Source organism: Ornithorhynchus anatinus, chromosome 2 (assembly GCF_004115215.2).
Source record: "Ornithorhynchus anatinus isolate Pmale09 chromosome 2, mOrnAna1.pri.v4, whole genome shotgun sequence".
NCBI lineage: Eukaryota > Metazoa > Chordata > Mammalia > Monotremata > Ornithorhynchidae > Ornithorhynchus > Ornithorhynchus anatinus.
In genome coordinates this window covers 17,448,026-17,468,249 of record NC_041729.1, presented here as the reverse complement: position 1 = coordinate 17,468,249, position 20,224 = coordinate 17,448,026, and the positions used below count along the sequence as shown (strand labels likewise).

General features: G+C 41.8%; 1 protein-coding gene across 6 annotated transcripts in view; it reads left to right on the top strand.

Moving 5' to 3' along the window:
* Window positions 1-20,224, top strand: part of CCDC62 (coiled-coil domain containing 62) — a 37,630-nt gene that overhangs the window by 14,392 nt on the left and 3,014 nt on the right. For 2 of the 6 annotated variants that reach the window (XM_029052588.2, XM_029052599.1), the window contains exons 5-12: window positions 2,048-2,219; window positions 3,023-3,124; window positions 5,153-5,241; window positions 6,463-6,578; window positions 11,271-12,023; window positions 14,732-14,897; window positions 17,330-17,455; window positions 19,512-19,610. In XM_029052588.2, the coding sequence (XP_028908421.1) occupies window positions 2,048-2,219; window positions 3,023-3,124; window positions 5,153-5,241; window positions 6,463-6,578; window positions 11,271-12,023; window positions 14,732-14,897; window positions 17,330-17,455; window positions 19,512-19,604 (1,617 nt within the window). In that variant the 3' untranslated portion in view covers window positions 19,605-19,610. Of the gene's footprint in view, window positions 1-2,047; window positions 2,220-3,022; window positions 3,125-5,152; window positions 5,242-6,462; window positions 6,579-11,270; window positions 12,024-14,731; window positions 15,823-17,329; window positions 17,456-19,511; window positions 19,611-20,224 lie in introns of those variants that run through there. The other 4 variants (XM_029052618.1, XM_029052609.1, XM_039910414.1 and 1 more) reach the window with 3 other exon arrangements.

The following is a 20,224-nucleotide window of genomic DNA, read 5'->3' as shown; positions in this document are numbered from 1 at the left end:
GGGGGAAAAGAGGGTTTAGCTGCGGAGAGGTGAAGGGGGGATGGTAGAGGGAGTAGAGGGAGAAGAGGAGCTCAGTCTGGGAAGGCCTCTTGGAGGAGGTGAGTTTTAAGTAGGGTTTTGAAGAGGGGAAGAGAATCAGTTTGGCGGAGGTGAGGAGGGAGGGCGTTCCAGGACCGCGGGAGGACATGACCCAGGAGTCGACGGCGGGATAGGTGAGACCGAGGGACGGCGAGGAGGTGGGCGGCAGAGGAGCGGAGCGTGCGGGGTGGGCGGTAGAAAGAGAGAAGGGAGGAGAGGTAGGAAGGGGCAAGGTGATGGAGAGCCTTGAAGCCTAGAGTGAGGAGTTTTTGTTTGGAGCGGAGGTCGATAGGCAACCACTGGAGTTGTTTAAGAAGGGGAGTGACATGCCCAGATCGTTTCTGCAGGAAGATGAGCCGGGCAGCGGAGTGAAGAATAGACCGGAGCGGGGCGAGAGAGGAGGAAGGGAGGTCAGAGAGAAGGCTGACACAGTAGTCTAGCCGGGATATAACAAGAGCCCGTAGCAATAAGGTAGCCGTTTGGCTGGAGAGGAAAGGGCGGATCTCGGCGATACTGTAAAGGTGAAACCGGCAGGTCTCGGTAACGGATAGGATGTGTGGGGTGAACGAGAGAGACGAGTCAAGGATGACACCGAGATTGCGGGCCCGAGAGACGGGAAGGATGGTCGTGCCATCCACGGTGATAGAGAAGTCTGGGAGAGGACCGGGTTTGGGAGGGAAGATGAGGAGCTCAGTCTTGCTCATGTTGAGTTTTAGGTGGCGGGCCGACATCCAGGTGGAGACATCCTGGAGACAGGAGGAGATGCGAGCCTGAAGGGAGGGGGAGAGGACAGGGGCGGAGATGTAGATCTGCGTGTCATCTGCGTAGAGATGGTAGTCAAAGCTGTGAGAGCGAAGGAGTTCACCGAGGGAGGGAGTGTAAATGGAGAACAGAAGAGGGCCAAGAACTGACCCTTGAGGAACTCCAACAGTTAAAGGATGGGAAGGGGAGGAGGCGCCAGCGAAGGAGGCCGAGAATGACCGGCCAGAGAGGTAAGAGGAGAACCAGGAGAGGACGGAGTCCGTGAAGCCAAGGTGAGATAAGGTATGGAGGAGGAGGGGATGGTCGACAGTGTCAAAGGCAGCAGAGAGGTCAAGGAGGATCAGAATGGAGTAGGAGCCATTGGATTTGGCAAGAAGGAGGTCATGGGTTACCTTAGAGAGAGCAGTCTAGGTAGAGTGGAGGGGACAGAAGCCAGATTGGAGGGGGTCTAGGAGAGAATGGGAGTTAAGGAATTCTAAGCATCGATTGTAGTCGACTCCATATGGGGCTCACACTCTTAATCCCCATTTTACAGATGTGGGAACTGAGGCACAGAGAAGTTAAATGACTTGCCCAAGTTCACACAGCAGACAAGTGGCGGAGCCAGGATTAGAACCCATATCCTCTGACTCCCAAGCCCGTGTTCTTTCCACTAAGCCATGCTGCTTTGGAGCTGTTGCAGATAAAGAAAGTGGGAAAGCAAAAAGTGAATTATGGAGTCTGCATCATTTCAGTATGCACACCGGCCAGGGGAACTGCACTTCTCCAATTTCTCCAGACGTCACTCTCCCCCAGTTTTCCTGGGCTACTCCAGTAGAACTATGGGGAAGTCCAAATAAAGAGAGCAAGTGTAAAGAGAACTGCTTACTCCCTTCCTGCTGCCTAATCCTGACTCTCGAATCTAGGATAACCCTTTCCCGCAGACAGAAAATAGGAATGGCATTCCATCCAGCCCCTGGAGTTTGGATGGAATTAAGTGGGCACTATAAAATAGTTCCTAAATTTTGCATAGTTGAGTTGATATTGGAGAAGGAAGCTCTGCCTAATTGCTTCAGGAATTTTTAAATGAATATTTTCTTAAATAAGAGGTAAGAACCCAATTAGCTATTTTGGGCACAGTTAGTATTCTTGAAATATTTACTTTTCCTGTTTTGCATCCTCCAAATTTGGATAGTTGACATTTAAACTAATTTGCAATTTTCTGTAGGACAAAGATATAATTGAAGCCGTCAATCACATTGTAGACTGTTCAAGTAAATTTAAATTGCTAGAACATGCTTTGTGTGATGCCAAGGTGGTAGAATCCTGTATTATCAAGGAAAAGCAAGATTATAAGCAGAAATTGAAGGCACTAAAGTTTGAAATGAATAAACTGAGAGGTAAGAAATAATTAAATTATATTATTTTAAGATTTATTTGCACATTATTCTATACCTCATATTAGTCAATTTTATCTAGGGATTTTTCAGTTATCATTTTGATTTTTTTAATGAATGAAATACATATTTATCATAACAGTTGAGGGGGAAATTATTTTCATTTAAGCATTATTTGAAAATGTATTTAGTTGATATGTTTTTTTCTGGTTTGGGCTTTAAAATTCAGGTATTTTAAATTTATTTTCCTATTCTGAAAAATGTCATTTTAATAGTGCAAAGATTTAAGATGAATAAGTCAGTGGTATTTATTGAGCACCTACTGTATGCAGAGCACTGTAGTAAGCACTGTTTAGGCAAGAAGGTGCTGGGTTATTTGAGACTCATAGTTCAGTTTAAGGAAATGCCTGCTTCTTTGGCAGCTCTATTGGGCTCTCCAAGTCCTCCCCTCTTCAACCGTGCCAAGCCGTATGATTTTTTTTTTGTAATAAAGTCTTGTTAATATAAACATTAGGAAAGAAGCTCTCTTGTGATTGTGAAAAGTGCTGTATTTAATACAGTTGATTAAAACAAGTGTCTTAATAATTTAAGCACTGCCCAGTTGATTCCCAAATGTTACAGTGATCGCTTGTTAGAACTGACTCAATAAAACCATTATATGGGCCATGAGCCCAGGTAAGAACCATCAGAGAATGAAAAAAGAGGTCATCTCTTGTGCCTAAGAAAGGAAAGCAGGTTTTAGAATGGCATGTACTCTCCGTGTTTTCGTTTGACCTAAAAATAGGTTATTTTTATTTTGATTAAAGATGACCTGAGTGAAAAGATAGCAGAAAATAATGAGCAGAGAGAAGAGATCATTCGCCTCAAACAAGAGAAAAGTAGCTTGCATGATGAGTTGATCTTTACAGGTAAGTGGAGACAGCCTGTTTGGGGGACTCTCTGTTTCCATAGGGTGTTCTTTTCATTATGTGACCTAATATGGCATGTGATGTTCCTTTGATGTGTTTAACTATTGCTCTGCTCTTTCCTAGCGCTAACTCCCTTTGATTAGCAGGTAATAGGAAATTATACCTCTTCCTAAAGTAGAACTTTTAGAATCTTTTCAAGTTTTTCTCGCTGAAAGATTCTACTCATTCATAAGTCATTAATGATGAAGGGCATTTAATTTGATGATGATGATGGTATTTGTTAAGCGCTCACTATGTGCCAGGCACCATACTAAGCGCTGGGGTGGATAAAAGCAAATCGAGTTGGAACAGTTCCTGTCCCATGAACTGTACATGTCCAGTCTCAACCCCCAATTTACAGATGAAATAAGTGAGGCACAGAAAAGTGCAGCGACTTGCCCAAGGCCACACAGCAGACAAGTGGCAGAGCCGGGATTAGTTTCACAAAGAAGAGAAAATTACTAGGGCATATACTTTATTTTCTTCTTTTTGTAAATTCCAGATGAAATGAGAGGTACCAAAAAACAAGTGTGGGATTTCAAAGTTGAAAACTACTCACACCTTCTCTCCTGCTTAGAACTCCCTCCCCCTACATATCTGACCAACCATCTTCAAAACGCTGCAAAGATTGGATCTTCTCCAGGAAGCCTTCCCTGACTAATCTTTCATCCCCCCCACCCAATTTTCCCTCCCTACTGCCACACCCAAGCACTTAGTCCTACCTGCTAAACTCTTAGGTACTCACAGCCCTTATGTAAATATCCTTATTCTCTGTTGCTTCTCTTACCTTTATTTTAATATCAGTGTCCTGCACTAAACTGTAAGTTCCTGAAGGGCAGAGATTGTGTCTCCTTATTGTACTGTACACTCGTAAGCAGTTAGTACAGTGCTCTGCAGACAATAAATGCTCAGTAAATATGATTGATAGATTACTGTAACCTGGTTGCAAGTAGATGAAATATTGACATTCATATATCTCCTGCCACCAACTTCTTGCTCAGACCCTGTCCCATCAAGTTCAACAGACCACAGCTCTATCCATTTTCAAAACCCTTCTGAAATTACACCTCCTCCTGGAGGCCTTCCCCAGTATCATCATCATGATCATCATCATCAACAATGATATGTTTTTGAGCACTTTCTGTGTGCAGAGGTCTGTACTGAGCACTTGGGAAAATACAACACAACAGGAGAAACATTCCCTGTGCATGATGAGTTTACAGTCTAGAGGGGGAGATATTAATTTCTAATCTCCCAGTTTAAGTCTCCCCCAAATGCCACCTAAGCACTTCTGTGCTATTTAAATTCTCTCAACCTCCCAAAGCACTTACAAACATATCCTATTACTTAAGCATTGACCCTTGTACGTATCATTTTTCCTTCATCCTCCTATCTGTAGTTGATTTTAGTTTATGTCATCTCAGCTAGATTGTATGCCCCTTGAAGGCAGAGATCATATCTACTAATTCTGTTGTATTCTTCCAAGTGCTTAGATTTTTAAAATATCATTATTATTATTATTGGGGTAGCTCTTAGTTGCAAAATCCCGATACTTGTTTCAGTGTCCTTTTGTCTATCCCATGGTACTCAAGAAAGTTGCCCACGATTTAAGTCAATTTTACAGAATCTGTAAAAAATACTGGGAAGAGAAGTGCAGAAATACTTTTTGTAAGTAAAAGTATTATGGACTATTTTGAGGAGAATGCTGGTATTTTGACTCCCAAATCTTTATTGAAGAAAAAAAATAGCAAACCAGCTAGAAGTAAAAAGCATCATACCTTTAAAGATTGTCTTGGGGTTTTAGGTAGAAATAAATGTGTATTTGAACCATTATTCCAATTGAACAAACTTCCTGTTTTTAGCTATTGCTGCTTGTGCAATTCACCAGCTTGATTTTCAGAAGAAGTTTTAGAGTTGAGAAAATACCTTTTGAAAGTGAGCCCCTTGTTTGTTGACTTATGAATGATTTTATTTTATTTTTTTGCAAAGGGGAGAGAGAAAAAAGGAAAGAACAACTGCTTGAAATAGCAAAGTCAAAGCAAGAAAGGACAGACACCCAACTGCATAATTTGCGACAGGTATTCCCCCAGTTGTGGTTTTGCTCATTAATTCTGAAAGCAGTGTAACTATGAAGAGGGTATATTAATACATAAAAAATGGGAGAAATTCCATGATTTAGTAAACCATTTTACTTAATCAGTGGTATTTATTGTATTTACTGCATGCAGTGCACCGTACTAAGCACTTGGGAGAGTACAGTATAACAGTGTAACAAAGTACACATTCCCTGCCCACAGCAAGCGTAGAGGAGGAGACATACTAATATAAATAAATGAATTATGGATATGTACATAAGTGCTATGGGGCAGAAGGAGTGTGACTAAAGGGAGCAATTCAGGGTGATGCAGAAGGGAGTGGGAGAAGAGGAAATGAGGGTTCAGTTAGGGAACAATCTCTTGGAAGAGATTATGCCTTCAATAAGGCTTTTAAGGTAGGAAGAGTAATTGTCAGATTCACTTTTCTGGGCCTCAGTTACCTCACTGTAAAATGGGGACTGAGTCCATGAGCCCCACATGGGATAGGGACTGTGTCCAACCTGATTTACTTGTATCTACCACAGTGCTTAAAACAGTGCCTGGGACATAGTAAACATTGAACAAATGCTGTTATTATTATTATTATTATTATTATATGAAGAGGGAGGCTTTTCCAGGCCAGAGACAGGGTGTGGGTGAGAGGTCAGCAGCGAGATAGATGAGATTGAGGGGACAAGGTGATTGATTGATTTAAAGCCGACTGTAAAGAGTTTCTGCCTGATGCAGAGTTGGATGGGCTACCACTGGAGGTTCTTGAGGAGTGGGGAATTGTGAACTGAACATTCTTGTAGACACATGATCCGGGCAGCTGAGTAAAGTATGGACTGGAGTGGGGAGAGACAGGAGGCAGAGAGGTCAGCAAGGAGGCTGATACAATAATCAAGGCAGAGTAAAATAAGTGCGTGGATTAATGTGGTAGCAGTTTGGATAGAGAGGAAAGGGCGGATTTTATCTATGCTACTACTGAATTTGGAAATATACTGAAGAATGATTGTATAGCTTCCATTTAACTTGGGTAGACATTGTCTTGATTGTGTAATTAAAGATTTGAGCATACATTACTTGTGGCCCAAATAATGCTTATGAAAAAATAAGTATAATATTTTATATTTCCCTTATGCTTGTCTTACGGTCATAATCTGCCAAATTATTGATCTGAAGAGTTGTATTATTTCACTGACTTTTATAAACATCTGTGTTCAGATCTATGTAAAACAGCAAAGTGATCTGCAGTTTCTCCATTTCAACATGGAGAATTCTCAGGAATTAATGCAGACATGTGACTCAAACGAGCATGATTCAAAAGTTCATGAAACAAGGTAAGTGAGGTTCCATTGATGTGAGCTCTTATTTCAGGAGATAGAGCATGCCGTAGTTCCTATTGTAAACATAAGTAGTCGTAAGACCTGTTCTTCTGGGGAGGGAATGGAATTTCAGAGTTCTACTCCTACCTCAGCCACTGACTTGGTGAAAGCCACCCTTTTAACTTGTTCGTCTTATTTCCTATCCTGCTATAGACTATGTGTGCATTAAGTGAGTGAATGCCATCTACATGCCAAGGTTTTATTCCAAAACCCAGCTGATATTTAAAGTTTTGTCAGTAAATTATATTTTAAACCTCTAGATGTTAATTCAGGTACAGTACTAAATGTATAATGTACATGGATGATGTATAATTCTGTGATTTACATGTTGTTAGGAAATAAGATAGCAAATTAAGGACTAAGCAAATTATGATACTGAAACAATTTCATAAATCTTTTTTTAAGTCACAAAACATTTTTGGAATACATTTGTCCAAAGAATATTAGAATAAGTATATTGTTCATAATGTTATTATGTTGTAATAGGACATATAGTATTTTACTTAGAATAAAGTAAAATTTTGAAGTACGGGTTTTTTTAAAGGTTTATGGATCCTTTTGAGAGCTTCATTTCTTTCAAAGGACTATTAGAATTCTAAGTTCAAATATTTTTGATATATATCCAGAAGTATACCACTACTAATAATAATGATTGAGAAGCCACTTGGCTCAGTGGAAAGAGCCCGGGCTTGGGAGCCAGAGGTCGTGGGTTTGAATCCCGGCTCTGTCACTTGTCAGCTGTGTGACTGTGGGCAAGTCACTTCACTTCTCTGGGCCTCAGTTCCCTCATCTGTAAAATGGGGATGAAGACTGTGAGCCTCATGTGGGACAACCTGATGACCCTGTATCTACCCCAGCGCTTAGAACAGTGCTCTGCACATAGTAAGTGCTTAACAAATACCATTATTATTATTATTATTATTATTGTATTTGTTTAAGTGCTTAGTATGTACTAGGCACTGTACTAAGCACATGGGTGGATGCAAGCAAATCGGGTTGAACACAATCCCTTGTCCCACATGGGGCTCACAGTCTCAAATCCCCATTTTACAGATGAGGTAACTGAGGCACAGAGAAGTTAAGTCACTTGCCCAAGGTCACACAGCAGACAAGTGGCGGAGCTGGGATTAGAACCCATGACCTTCTGACTCTCAGGCACATGCTCTAAGGATTATGCCATGCTGTTTCTCTACTGGAAATACTAGCTATACTAGAAATTTAGGTTTAAATACTTGGATCTTAATCCTAATCCTCCTCAACCACTCAGCTGCCTTTGACACTGTGGACCACCCCCTTCTGGAAACATCGTCGAACCTTGGCTTCACTGATACTGTCTTCTCCTAGTTCTCCCATCTCTCTGGTCGCTCATTCTCAGTCTCTTTCTCTGACTTCTCATCTGCTTCCCATTCTCTAACTGTGGGAGTTCCTCGTGGCTCAGTTCTGGGTCCCCCTCTATTCTCCATCTACACCTATTCCCTTAGAGAACTCATTCACTTCCATGGCTTCAACTACCATCTCTATGTGGATGATTCCAAAATCTGTATCCCCAGCCCTGATTTTTCTCCTTCTTTGCCGACTCGTATTTCCTCCTGCCTTCAGGACATCTCTACTTGAATGTCCCGTGGACACCTCAAACTTAACATGTCTAAAACAGAGCTCCACATCTTCCCACCCAAAGCCTTAGGTTTGACATTCCCATCACTGTGGACTGCACCACTATCTTCCCTGTCTCACAAACCTATAACCTTGGCAATATCCAGTCATTCATATTTATTGAGCACTTACTGTGTGCAAAACACTGTATTAAGCGCTTGGGAGAGTACACTATAGCAACAAATAGACACATTCCTGCCTACAACGATCTCACCTTGACTCATCTCTCTCATTCAACCCACATATTCAATCTGCCACCAAATCCTATTGGTTTTTCCTTCACAACACTGCTAAAAACCATCCTTTCCTTGCCAGACAGGCTGCTTCCACGTTGATCTGAGTTCTTGTCCTATCCTGCCTTGGCTACCACATCAGCCTCTTCGTTGGCCTTCCTGCCTTCTGTCTCTTGCCACTCCAGGTCATAATTAATAATAATAATAATCATTATTATTATTGTGGTATTTAAGTGCTTACTATATGCCAGGCACTGTACTAAGCTCTGGGGCAGATACAAGCAAATCAGGTTGAACACAGTCCTTGTCCCTTGTGGGGCTCAGAGTCTCATTCCCTATTTTACAGATGAGGGAACCAGGCCCAGAGAAGTATAATGACTTGCCCAAGGTCCTATGGCAGACAAGTGGTGGAGCCAGAATTAGAACCCATGACCTTCTGACTCCCAGGCCTGTGCTCTATCCACTACACCATCGTACTTCACTCTGCTGCTCGGTTCATTTTTCTACAAAACCGTTCAGTTTCTGTTTCCCCACTGCTCAAGAACCTCCAGTGGTTGCCCATCCCTCTCCTCATCAGACAGAAATTCCTTACCATTGACTTTAAAGCTTCCAATCACTTTGCTACCTCCTAACTTATCTCTTTGATTTCCTACTACAACCCAGCCCGCACACTTCGCTCCTCAGGTGCCAACCTACTCACTGTACCTCGATCTCATCTATCTCACCTCCGATCCCGCGCCCACATCCTGCCTCTGGCCTAGATCTCCTTCCTCCTTCGTATTAAACAGACGATCACCCTCCCCACCTTCAAAACCTTATTAAAAGTACATTTCCTCCAAGAAGTCTTCCCCGCCTAAGCCCTCATTTCCTTCTCTCTCACTTCCTTCTGTGTCACCCTTGCACTTGGGATTTGCACCCTCATTCACCTCACCCTCATCACCACAGCACTTACGTACATGTGCATAATTTATTTTAATGTCTTTCTCCCCTTGAGGACAGGGAACTTGCCTACTGACTATGGCTCTGCCACTTGTCAGCTGTGTGACTGTGGGCAGGTCACTTAACTTCTCTGTGCCTCAGTTACCTCATCTGTAAAATGGGCATTTAGATTGTGAGCCCCACATGGGTCAACCTGATGATCCTGTATCTATCCCAGCGCTTAGAACAGTGCTCAGCACATAGTAAGCGCTTAACAAATACCAAATACCAACATTGTTATATTATATTCTCCCAAGCACTTGGAACAGTACTCTGCACACAGTGAGTGCTCAATAAATATGATTGATTGATTGCCCAGGCATGCAAGTGTCTACTGTGTTTAAGAACAGAAAGTATTATGTTGTTATAGATAAGGTTTGAACCCTCTCCATAAGCAGTACAATTCATGATACATATAGTTCTCTTTTGTATCTGAAGAAATCAATGACGGTGAAGCTCGTGTGTGTGTGTGTCTGAAATGGTCATTGTGGGACCCACAGTTCCAATGAGATTGTGCCACAAAAGGTTGTCCCCTGTTGTATTTTCATGCTTAATGTTGCAGTGTCTGGCACTGTTTTCTTTTTTGCCTTGTGTCATATCCTGACTAGGCTATTGAATTAATCCCCTGACTGGGCTTCCTGTCCTGTTTCCCCTTTCTCCAGTCCACATGCCATTCTGCTGCCTGGATCATTTTTCTATGTTCCGCAGACTTCTCTCCACTTTTCAAAAACTTGCAGTGGTTACTCATTCTTCTCCACATCAAGCAGAAGAAACCCCTTAGGCTCTCTCCCTCCCTCGTATTTATCCATTCTTTTCTCCCATTCCACCCCAGTTCACATTCTTCATTCCTCTCAAGGTAACATATATTCTTGCCTCCCTCATATCCAACCTCTTGCTCACCCCTTTTCTCCCCCTGGAACTCCTACCCCTTCAAATCTGCCAGACCACAGATCTCCCCATCTTCAAAGCCTTTCTGAAATCTAATCTCCCCCTGGGAGCTTTCTCCAATCATTTTTTCTTCTTCCTAGGTTACATCCTAGGAAGCAGCGTGGCACAGTAGATAGAGCACAGGTTTGGGAGTCAGAAGATCATGGATTCTATTTTCGGCTCCGCCACCTGTCTTCTATGTGACCTTGGGCAAGTCACTTCACTTCTCTGGGCTTCAGTTACCTCATCTGTAAAATGGAAATTAAGACTGTGAGCCCCACATGGGACAGGGACCGTGTCCAACCTGATTTGCTTGTATTCTTTCATTCATTCAATCAATCATATTTATTGAGCATTAACTCTGTGCATTTGCTTGTATTCATTCATTAATTCAACTATGTCCAACCCGATTTTCTTGTCTCCACCCCATTGCTTAGTACACTGTCCGGCACATAGAAAGCACTTAACAAATACCATAATTATTATTCTCCCAATGACCACCGTAAGACTTTTGTGCCAGCTTATTCCACCTTGGCACTTACAGGACTTGTATGCATAGCGATTAACATCCTCTACTATTTAAGTATTGCTCATTCACGTATCTATCTTTCCATTCCCTTCATCATCCTATTTGTAGTTTAATTTATGTCTGTTGCCCTTGTTAGATTGCAAGCTCCTTGAGGGTTGGGATTGTGTCTCCTAACTCTACTGCCCTCTCCCAGTTAAAATTGGCAGACAAGTTCCCTGCCTTGGATGAGCTGCCAGTGCAATGCTTAGAACGCAGTAGGTGCTCAGTAACTGTGATTGGTTGATTGATCTATCTTGTTTTCAACTGCTTATCTTTGCTGTGTTACAGTAAAGAGATGGTCTTATCAGACCTTGAAAATAGCAACCAAAAAGTCACCTTTAAGAGAGAGAGAAATCAAAAAGTATCTTTAAAGGATCTAGAATTCGACACCACACAAGTTCAACCATGTAGGGCACACGAGAACAGTTGTGATGTGTACAAAGGGGAGAAGGAGGAGCAAGTGAATGCTTCAGATGAGAAAAGTAACACCATCACGTCATATCCACTCAGAGGTTCAGTACAAGAACTAAAGACTCTGCTTAAGAAAGATGCAATGGAAGATAATTCATCAAATGTTTTGGAATCAGGGAGGAAAGCATTAGTGGACATAAACAGTCCAAAGTCAGCAAGAAATTGTGAAATCTCTCCAAATGAAATTCAGAACAGAGAGAAGTACCTCAATGGAGCATCTGACCATAAGCACTGGCATGATCTCAGTGTTTACATGGGCCTACCTAACTGTTCTAGATCAAAGGAACATGAAAAACTGCATGTTGAATGTCAAGATCAGATGTCTGAGGCTGCCGAAATCTCGTTCCTCCACATGAACGAAACCAACAGACAGAATGAGAGTAATATCTGTGAATCTGCATGCTGCCATCCAAGCAACTTCATAGTTGAAGCTCCATGCCATGCCTCAGTCTCCGATTTGGAATGGATGAAGATTTTCAAACCTACGAAAGTAGAGAGAACCGTCCGGCACAGGACCGTTTGCTTATGTTCGGGGACTGTCTGTGGAGTAAAAGGTCCCACTTTGAAAAGGTTAGATTAGTCAGACTTGCAAAAACCCAGGGCAAATGTAGAAATGTCCGAAGGGCTCTCTCCTGACCATTTGCCATCACAGTGTGTACATGCAAGGTGCATATTTAAGTTAAAAGAGGATCTGATGTAAATAATAACCATATGCTCATTTAAAATACAAACATCAACTGCACCCATGAAAAGCTTAACCACATGGTCACTGTGGCCCTCCAACTAAACAAAAGGGCTTTGATGTAGCTTCCAAGTCATTATAATCTTTATATAGGATTACTTCTGAGCTGAAGGATTTGCATGAAAATATAACCATTTGTTGTTATTGTGAGAGGCTGGACAAACATGTTCTTAAAAAAACAGATTGGTGGATTCTCATTAAGAATGGAATGTTGTTCTGGAACATTTTCTTTCCTAGACTTTTCTTTGACTTGCCTTTGACACTGCCCTTTTCACTCCTTGAGTTGTATTACTTGGCTCTGTCTTTTCATTTTCTCTCTTCCCCCACCCTAGCCTAAAAAAGTGTCTTAACATGAAAATACATCTGCCTGCCTCTGCCCAAGTGTTGCTTCAGATTTTTTTACCCAAAAGTATTTAATGATGCAAAAGAATGGTTATGTCTGTTTAAATGACTGCTAAAGGTCATTAGCTCCATAGTTCAGTAAATATGCATAAATTATAATTATGCTTTGAAATGTGCACAATTTGCATGGCAAAATAATTACTAAATGTTGTAGTTCTTTCAATACCATAAAAATGTCTGGCAGAATGTAAATAAAGAAGCATACACTTTCAATTTAAATATAGGAAATAATCATGCTTTCCCTTTGTTTTTGGACAGAGGTCCTCTTTTATCAATGGGTCAGGGTTTATCTCCTGTTGATTTTTGCAAGATTTTAAGCTCAAAATATCAATAATACTAATATTACTACTAATAATGATAATTATGGTATTTGTTAAGTGCTTAAGCAAATACTAAAACAAGTCCTCTAAACTCTAAGCTCCTTGTGGGAAGAGATTGGATCTACCATCTCTGATCTATTGAACTCTTCCAAGGGCTTAGTACAGTGCTCTGCATAGAGTAAGTGCTCAATAAATACCATCAATTGACCAATTAATTGTTTGAAGTGATGGGGCAAATACAAGGTAATTAAGTTGGGCACAATCCCTGCCCCACATGGGGTTCATGGTCTTAAGTATTACATTGTTGCACTTTTTTAGAGCTAAATGTCAAGGTTTCTGTTCTGCATGTCATTCGCCCAGCACCTTAACCGGTCATTTTAGTGCAATCTAATGAGCCATCCTTAGTTGTAATCACCCATCGTAGGGCAAAGCTGCAGAAGAACCTTCAGTACTAAAACAGCATAGCACTTAATTGGAAGATTTGGTGAGATGAGAGAAAAATTGCCGCATTGAAATATTTACCCTTTGTTAACTCTTGTCAGCGGGAGATTTAGTGGGTGCTTCTTACTTACTGTGCTCACTGAGGTTCTTACTTTGGTGTGTGTACCGTTGGGTGACAAATGTGTGACTAACGGAAGTTAATGAAACTCCTTCCATCTCCATGAGATTATAAGAACTAGTACCTAATGCTCGATAAATGCGTATTTACTGACTAAGGAGAGTGGTAGATATTTGGCCAAAATATTCTCTCGTTTTCTACAATGATTTTATATGCTAAATATAAATATTCCTGTCTTGAATAGGGGAGAGAAGAAGTCATGGAAGCCAAGAGATGGCTCATTTCTTAGCATAAGAATCTGAACAACCTTTGTAATCAGACCATGTGACTTCTCTTAAGCTTCTTCAACAACATATCCAGAGGCTGACTCCATCCAGCTCATTAGCCTGACCCTTCAGATGGGGTAGACCTCTTTTCTTGGTTGCATGTGGTGGTGGAAGCAGGCACTTTTTCCACCTCTCAAGCTCCCCCACCCTAAGGATATTTTCTGATATTCAGAAGAGAACCACTATAGTGGCATTTCACTTCTTCCTCCCCTCCCCTCCTCTTCCTGCTGGCCCTGATTCCTGTCATTGGCCCAGTTCTGGTAGGTAAAGAGCTGGGGGAGCAAGTCAGAAAGATGAGTGGATTTTAAAAATCAAAACAAAACCCCAAAAACAACTATTCACACCATCTTGATAGGATTATCCCTTGTCCATATGGGGTATCCCTGATTGAGTTTATTCCTGAAGCATTCTGCTTTTGGGAGGAACCTTGAAGATAATTACACGTCAATAAAATTATATTTGGTTTCTTACCCAGTCAGAGGGCTTCTCTCAGACTTAGTGTTCTCAATCATATGTAGCCTTTTATACTGTTACTTCTCAATACTTCTTTTGATCTTGATCTTGATCAAGAAGCAGCATGGCCTAGTGGCAAGAGCCCGTGCTTGGAAGTCAGAGGTCGTGGGTTCTAATCCTGGATCTGCCACTTGTCTGCTCTGTGACCTTGGGCAAGTCACTTAACTTCTCTGTATCTCAGTTACCTTATCTGTGAAATGGGGATCGAGACTGTGAGCCCCATGTGGGACAGGGACTGTGTCCAACTTAATTACCTTGTATATATCCCATTGCTTAGAACAGTGCTTGGCATGTAGTAAGTGCTTAACAAATACCATTGTTATTATTCTTATTATTATCTTGTGTAGTATCCAGTCTTACGACACTTGTGTTTTTAGGACCTTAATATTGAGAAAGTCTTTGTAATTTATTGACAGCCAGCGAATAGTCAGCTTGCATTCCCGTTGCTTGGGCTCTCCTTTGATATCCACCCTGAAAAAAGACAAGCTTCTGAAATGTAAGCAATTCCATGAAGCAGACTTGCCCTCTGAGACCAACAACTCATGTGAGATCCACTCAGACCCCAAGTCTCCAGTCCACCAGGTTAGTGGAAGAGCACACATTGATTCAAGAAGAGATGAAAAATCTGGAGGACTTTGTTTTAATACAACTATTAGCTTGAATTTGTTGAAATTCTTTTCCACTGAGGTAGAGACGGCAGAGAGCAGAGCAGCAAAGGGAAGTGCCCAGCTCCCTGTGAATGTCTCCACTCTCCATCAACATCCCCACTCCATCACACCTCTGTGCCTCCCTCAGCTATTTCCTTCATATTTCTCTGTGTCCATTTTAGATATTGGAGTCAAGGAGGACCCACTCCTCTTTTAAAGGATCCTGTGAAATAAGTACCCAAAATTAAATGGTAGCCAAACATTTCTTCTTGGTTGACAGGCTGTGAAATAAATGACAAATTAAGCATTCTTCTGGCAAAATTTAGTGATCTTAGAAAAATGTGTAAGACATTTGCAGTGCTGTGAAGTTTATTCATCTCCAAGAATAACATAAAGCCTCCCCAATAACACTTGACTCTTTTCTGCTATTGTAGTTTTCCAATATCTCTATTAGGGTTTCAGCTTTGGAGAGATGAAAACCAAAATAACAATTTTGCATTAGTGTTTTATGTAAACACTCCATGCAAACAGTGAATACCACAGATAATGACAAAGCTTAGCTGCCACAAATTTTTCTCCTCCCAGTCCTTACAGCTGGAGGAAGCAGGAAGTAATGATTTTCAGAGCAGTTCAATCATCTACAGAGATTAAGTAATATCTGGTGATTTTCTAACATTGTCCCCTTCCCATTCCCACCCCACACCTCTGTAGGAAGCTACTGTACTCTCCTAAATGCTTAGACCAGTGTAGGTCAAATATTAAATGAGTGATTGAAGGAACACTGTATCCCTCTACTGCCTCACTGCCTCCCCTCAGCTAAGCCTCCTTTCCCCCCTTTCCCGCTGCTCCTCCCCCTCTCCCTTCGCCTCCCCTCAACACTGTGCTCATTTGCTCATTCGTATATATTTTTATTACCCTATTTATTTTGTTAATGAGGTTTACATACCCCTGATTCTATTTATTGCTATTGTTGTCTGTCTGTCTGTCTCCCCCGATTAGACTGTAAGCCCATCAGTGGCCAGGGATTGTCTCTATCTGTTGCCGAATTGTACATTCCAAGCGCTTAGTACAGTGCTCTGCACATAGTAAGTGCTCAATAAATACTATTGAATGAATGAATGAATGAATATGAGGTACAGTTAGTTGGGGTTGTAAATGAATGCATCGGACTTAACATATTGCTTCATTTTATTGATTACATGTTATAACTGGGGAACTAGAGTAAGCAATCTTTGAGTTCTAATGATAGAAGTTCAGTAACTGAACCTTACATTACCATTGATGGTCCTAATGTGGTAATTGAACAGATTAAAAAAAAAACCTTTAATGAGAAAAATAAAAAAAAAAAGACCAGGCCCTAAAATGCATTCCAGAATAATCAGGAATTGGCTGGGTTCCAGCAAGTTAAAATGAAGCCCACGAAGAAGCAGATCCAACAGGACAAGTTGCAAGGCCCAGCTACAAATTTGGGAATAGCAGCAAGTCTTGGTTGAAAATGTTTCCTAGCAATCATGCCAAGGCATCTGGGGTTCAGATTTGCTAATTAAGACTATTAGGAGTTGAATTTGAAGGAGTAAAAAAAAGTCATGATTCTTTTTATCATAAAGGTGTTACATAATTAGTTGGCACAACTTGTAAATTCTGTTTATTTAGCTTGGTAGAACTTCTAAGATCAAAAACTGAAATGTGTCAAAATGAATAGATTGCTGTTTCTGGCCTGCTGTACCACTCAAGGCTCAAAGCCACATTTAATCAGTCGCTGTTTTCATTTGCATCGGTACTGGTAATAGTGTTTATTGAGCACTTTCTGTTTGCAGAAAGCACTGTACTAAGCACTGGAAAAGAAGTTCACAGGTTAATTATAGGCACAGTCCTTGGCCCCCAAGGGGCTCAGATTTGAAGAGTAAGCAGTTGGGAGGAGTGGCAACAGTCACGTGAGGAAAGACAAACTATAAATGGAAAAGTGTAGGACAATGATAAATAGCAAGAGTTTCAGGCTCCTCATGGTGAAGACCATCAGTCCCGGCCACAGCCAACGGTCTAAAATTTGAGAAGACACGTGCTGCTACTTTTTCAGCCCTTCCTGGGCTGGAGCAGAGGCTGATGGGAGTCCCAAAGCCAGGGAGTTGGGCAGCCTCCCTACCATGTGGAGGGCCCTGGAGGTTGGGACTAAGTGGGCTGGTGAAGGGCTCATCCTGCAGCCAATGGGAGTCACATTGGCATGGGAGTGGACAGCTTCTCTCCCTTGCAGTGGACCCCAGAGGTCAGGAGTAAGCGGAGCGGTCACGGGCTCACACTGCTGCCAGATAACACATAGCCAAATGCTTGTTGATATCATTAATGTGTTCAAATTATTCTGCCTTCTAGGATGACTGTTCTCCTACAAGTAAGCTTCAGCACTTGCTGGAGGAATCACGCCAGATGGTGGCAAATCTGGAACTGAGTACCATGCTCCCCATAAGGCTCGGTAGTCCCAGCAGCAGCCCCAACACAGTATGTATTTCTTTTTTCTGGTAAATAAGTTTGAAACATCTGAATAAATATTCAAATACATCTGTATGGCAGCACACACAGGCACACCACCTTCTGGGTTGCTGCCGTGAACAGTTGTTAGGGCCCGGTGGGTCGCGTGGAGGTGGAAGACGGGTGTCTCTCAATGCCCCAAAGTGGACACATTTACCTCACCCCTGTCCCAGCTCCAGCCTCTGCAGCCACTTTAGAGAAGAGGCAGCAGAGGTAAGTGCCCTCTGAGAGGTCTGGCTGTCTCCACACGCCACTCAACATCCACCCTCCACCACTCTTCTGTGACTGCTGTAACTCTTCTCCTCACACAGGCCCATTATAGGTTTTTGAAGCGAGGATCTCATCAGTTCCCTTCGCCTCCCTGATTCCACTAATTTTTTGACCTTCCCTCCAGTCCCCATGAGCCCTTCCAGAGTTCCTCTGCTTCCCACAGATCACCTTTTCTTTGGGTTTGAATGTATGGGTAGGTGTCCTGTGGGTGCCATAACATTGTGAATTATGGGTTTTTTTAGCTAGTATTATGGAATGGTAAATTAGGTAGTGGAGGAACTTTCTGCTTAAGTGAACAGTCAGTTTCCTTGACTGAACAGGGCCCTTAATAGTTCTTGATGGATGTCTCAAAATATTGGGCAGTATAATAAATTATGACTTGGAAGTCAGTCTTTGACCTGTGAGCTGTCAAACATTCAGCCGTTAAACTCCTGATGAAACTGGTCAATGACAGAAGAACATGATGTTGGATTGGAAGAGACCCTCCATACAAGTTTTGGAGAGCATTGTGAGACGGAGGCAAAAATGAAAATAGCAAACATATCACATGATTGTCATCATTATTATTTCCTGAACAGCTAATATGTACTAGGCTTTTGGGAGCAAAGAATATAAGTAGATGACTTGCTCCCAGTACTTGAGGATCTTACTATCTAAGTTTGAGACCTTGTGAACAAGAAAAAAAAGGGGAGTACAGATGGAAAAAACAAAAGAAAGCAAAAAATAAACTCGGACTGATGGGGTGTCATTTCTAGGGAGGTGGGAATTAGTCAGTGTTAGCCTAGGCCCCACTCTACTCTTCCTCCTGTTTCCATATGCAAACTGGCCAATAGGAAGCAACACCTATTGTGTGAATAGAACTGATAATAGAATAATAGAATTATTGCCTAGGGCTCCCTTGCCCTCAGCAGAATGGCCCTCTCTAGTAAATACTAAACAAATGACATTAAAAACACCAGATTTTGCCATTCCCAAACCTAGATTATTTCCCTTATGCTGAGATAAATGAGTTGTATACATTATAAAATAATCAATTATAAAGGATTTTAATTTGGAGAGGATTTTAAAAAACAATGTTCAGAGCTTTAGTAAGTTTCAAGAGATCATTCATTTCACTAATGGTTTTTGAAGTGTCTGGTAGGAAGCATTTGACAAGTGGCATCTAAGTCAGTGGTGCTTAGAGTGCCTGTTTGCAGTAAAATCACATGCCTGACAGGGAAGACAGTTGAATTACTTGTCTGGAGCAGTGATAGAATAATAATGTTGGTATTTGTTAAGCGCTTACTATGTGCCAAGCACTGTTCTAAGCGCTGGGGTAGACATAGGGGAATCAGGTTGTCCCACGTGGGGCTCACAGTCTTAATCCCCATTTTACAGATGAGGGAACTGAGGCACAGAGAAGTGAAGTGACTTGCCCACAGTCACACAGCCGACAAGTGGCAGAGCTGGGATTCGAACTCATGAGCCCTGACTCCAAAGCCCGTGCTCTTTCCACTGAGCCACGCTGCTTCTCTAGAATTGTGTGTCTGATTCAGTATTTCCCAGTGGCTGGACAGTGGAGGAGTCCACAGCCTACTCTGATTTGGCAAAGTTTTTTGTTAATAATATGTCTTGCTTCCAGATTGTATGAAAGACTTACAATCAAAGAAATCAACCTTTTATGATTTCTACTCATAACCAAAAAAATTGCTTAACTGAATGCATCCTTTTTATTAGTCTTCTTGGTCTTGAGTGTTAATTTTAGGTTATTTTGTAGACATCAGAACTTGCAGAATCGAAAGAAATTTGCAAAACACAGCTGCCAGCAACTGATGGAAATGAAATTCGGCTTGCCCGATTTTCTATATGATTTTGAGTAAGTCATCTTTGTTTATATCTCCTTTTGTCTGCTTTGGGATTTAATAAGGTAGCATGCAGCATGTGCTGGTTGGTATGTGCAGTTGCCTGAGTCACGAGACCTGGGTTCCAGTCTCAATCTACCATTTGTTCTGTGGCCTTAGGCAAACCACTTAACTTCTCTGGTCCTCAATTTCATCATCTTTAAAATGGAGATAATGATACCTGCTCTTCCTACTTCTTAGATTGGGGGTCCTTTGTGGGACAAGGACTGTTGTCTGAACTGATTATTATGTACCTATCCCAGCCCTTAGCAAAGTTTGACCCATAGTAAGCACTTAATAAATACTTCCCTATCACTGTGGATGGTACGACCATCCTTCCCATCTCTCAAGCCCACAACCTTTGTGTCATCCTTGATTCGGCTCTCTCATTCACCCCACACATCCAATCTGTCACCAAGGCCTGCAGGTCTCACCTTTATAATATTGCCAAGATCCGCCCTTTCCTCTCCACCCAAACAGCTATCTTACTGGTACAGGCTCTCATAATATCCCGGCTGGATTATTGTGTCAACCTGCTCTCTGATCTCCCTTCCTCCTGTCTCTCTCCACTCCAGTCTATTCTTCATTC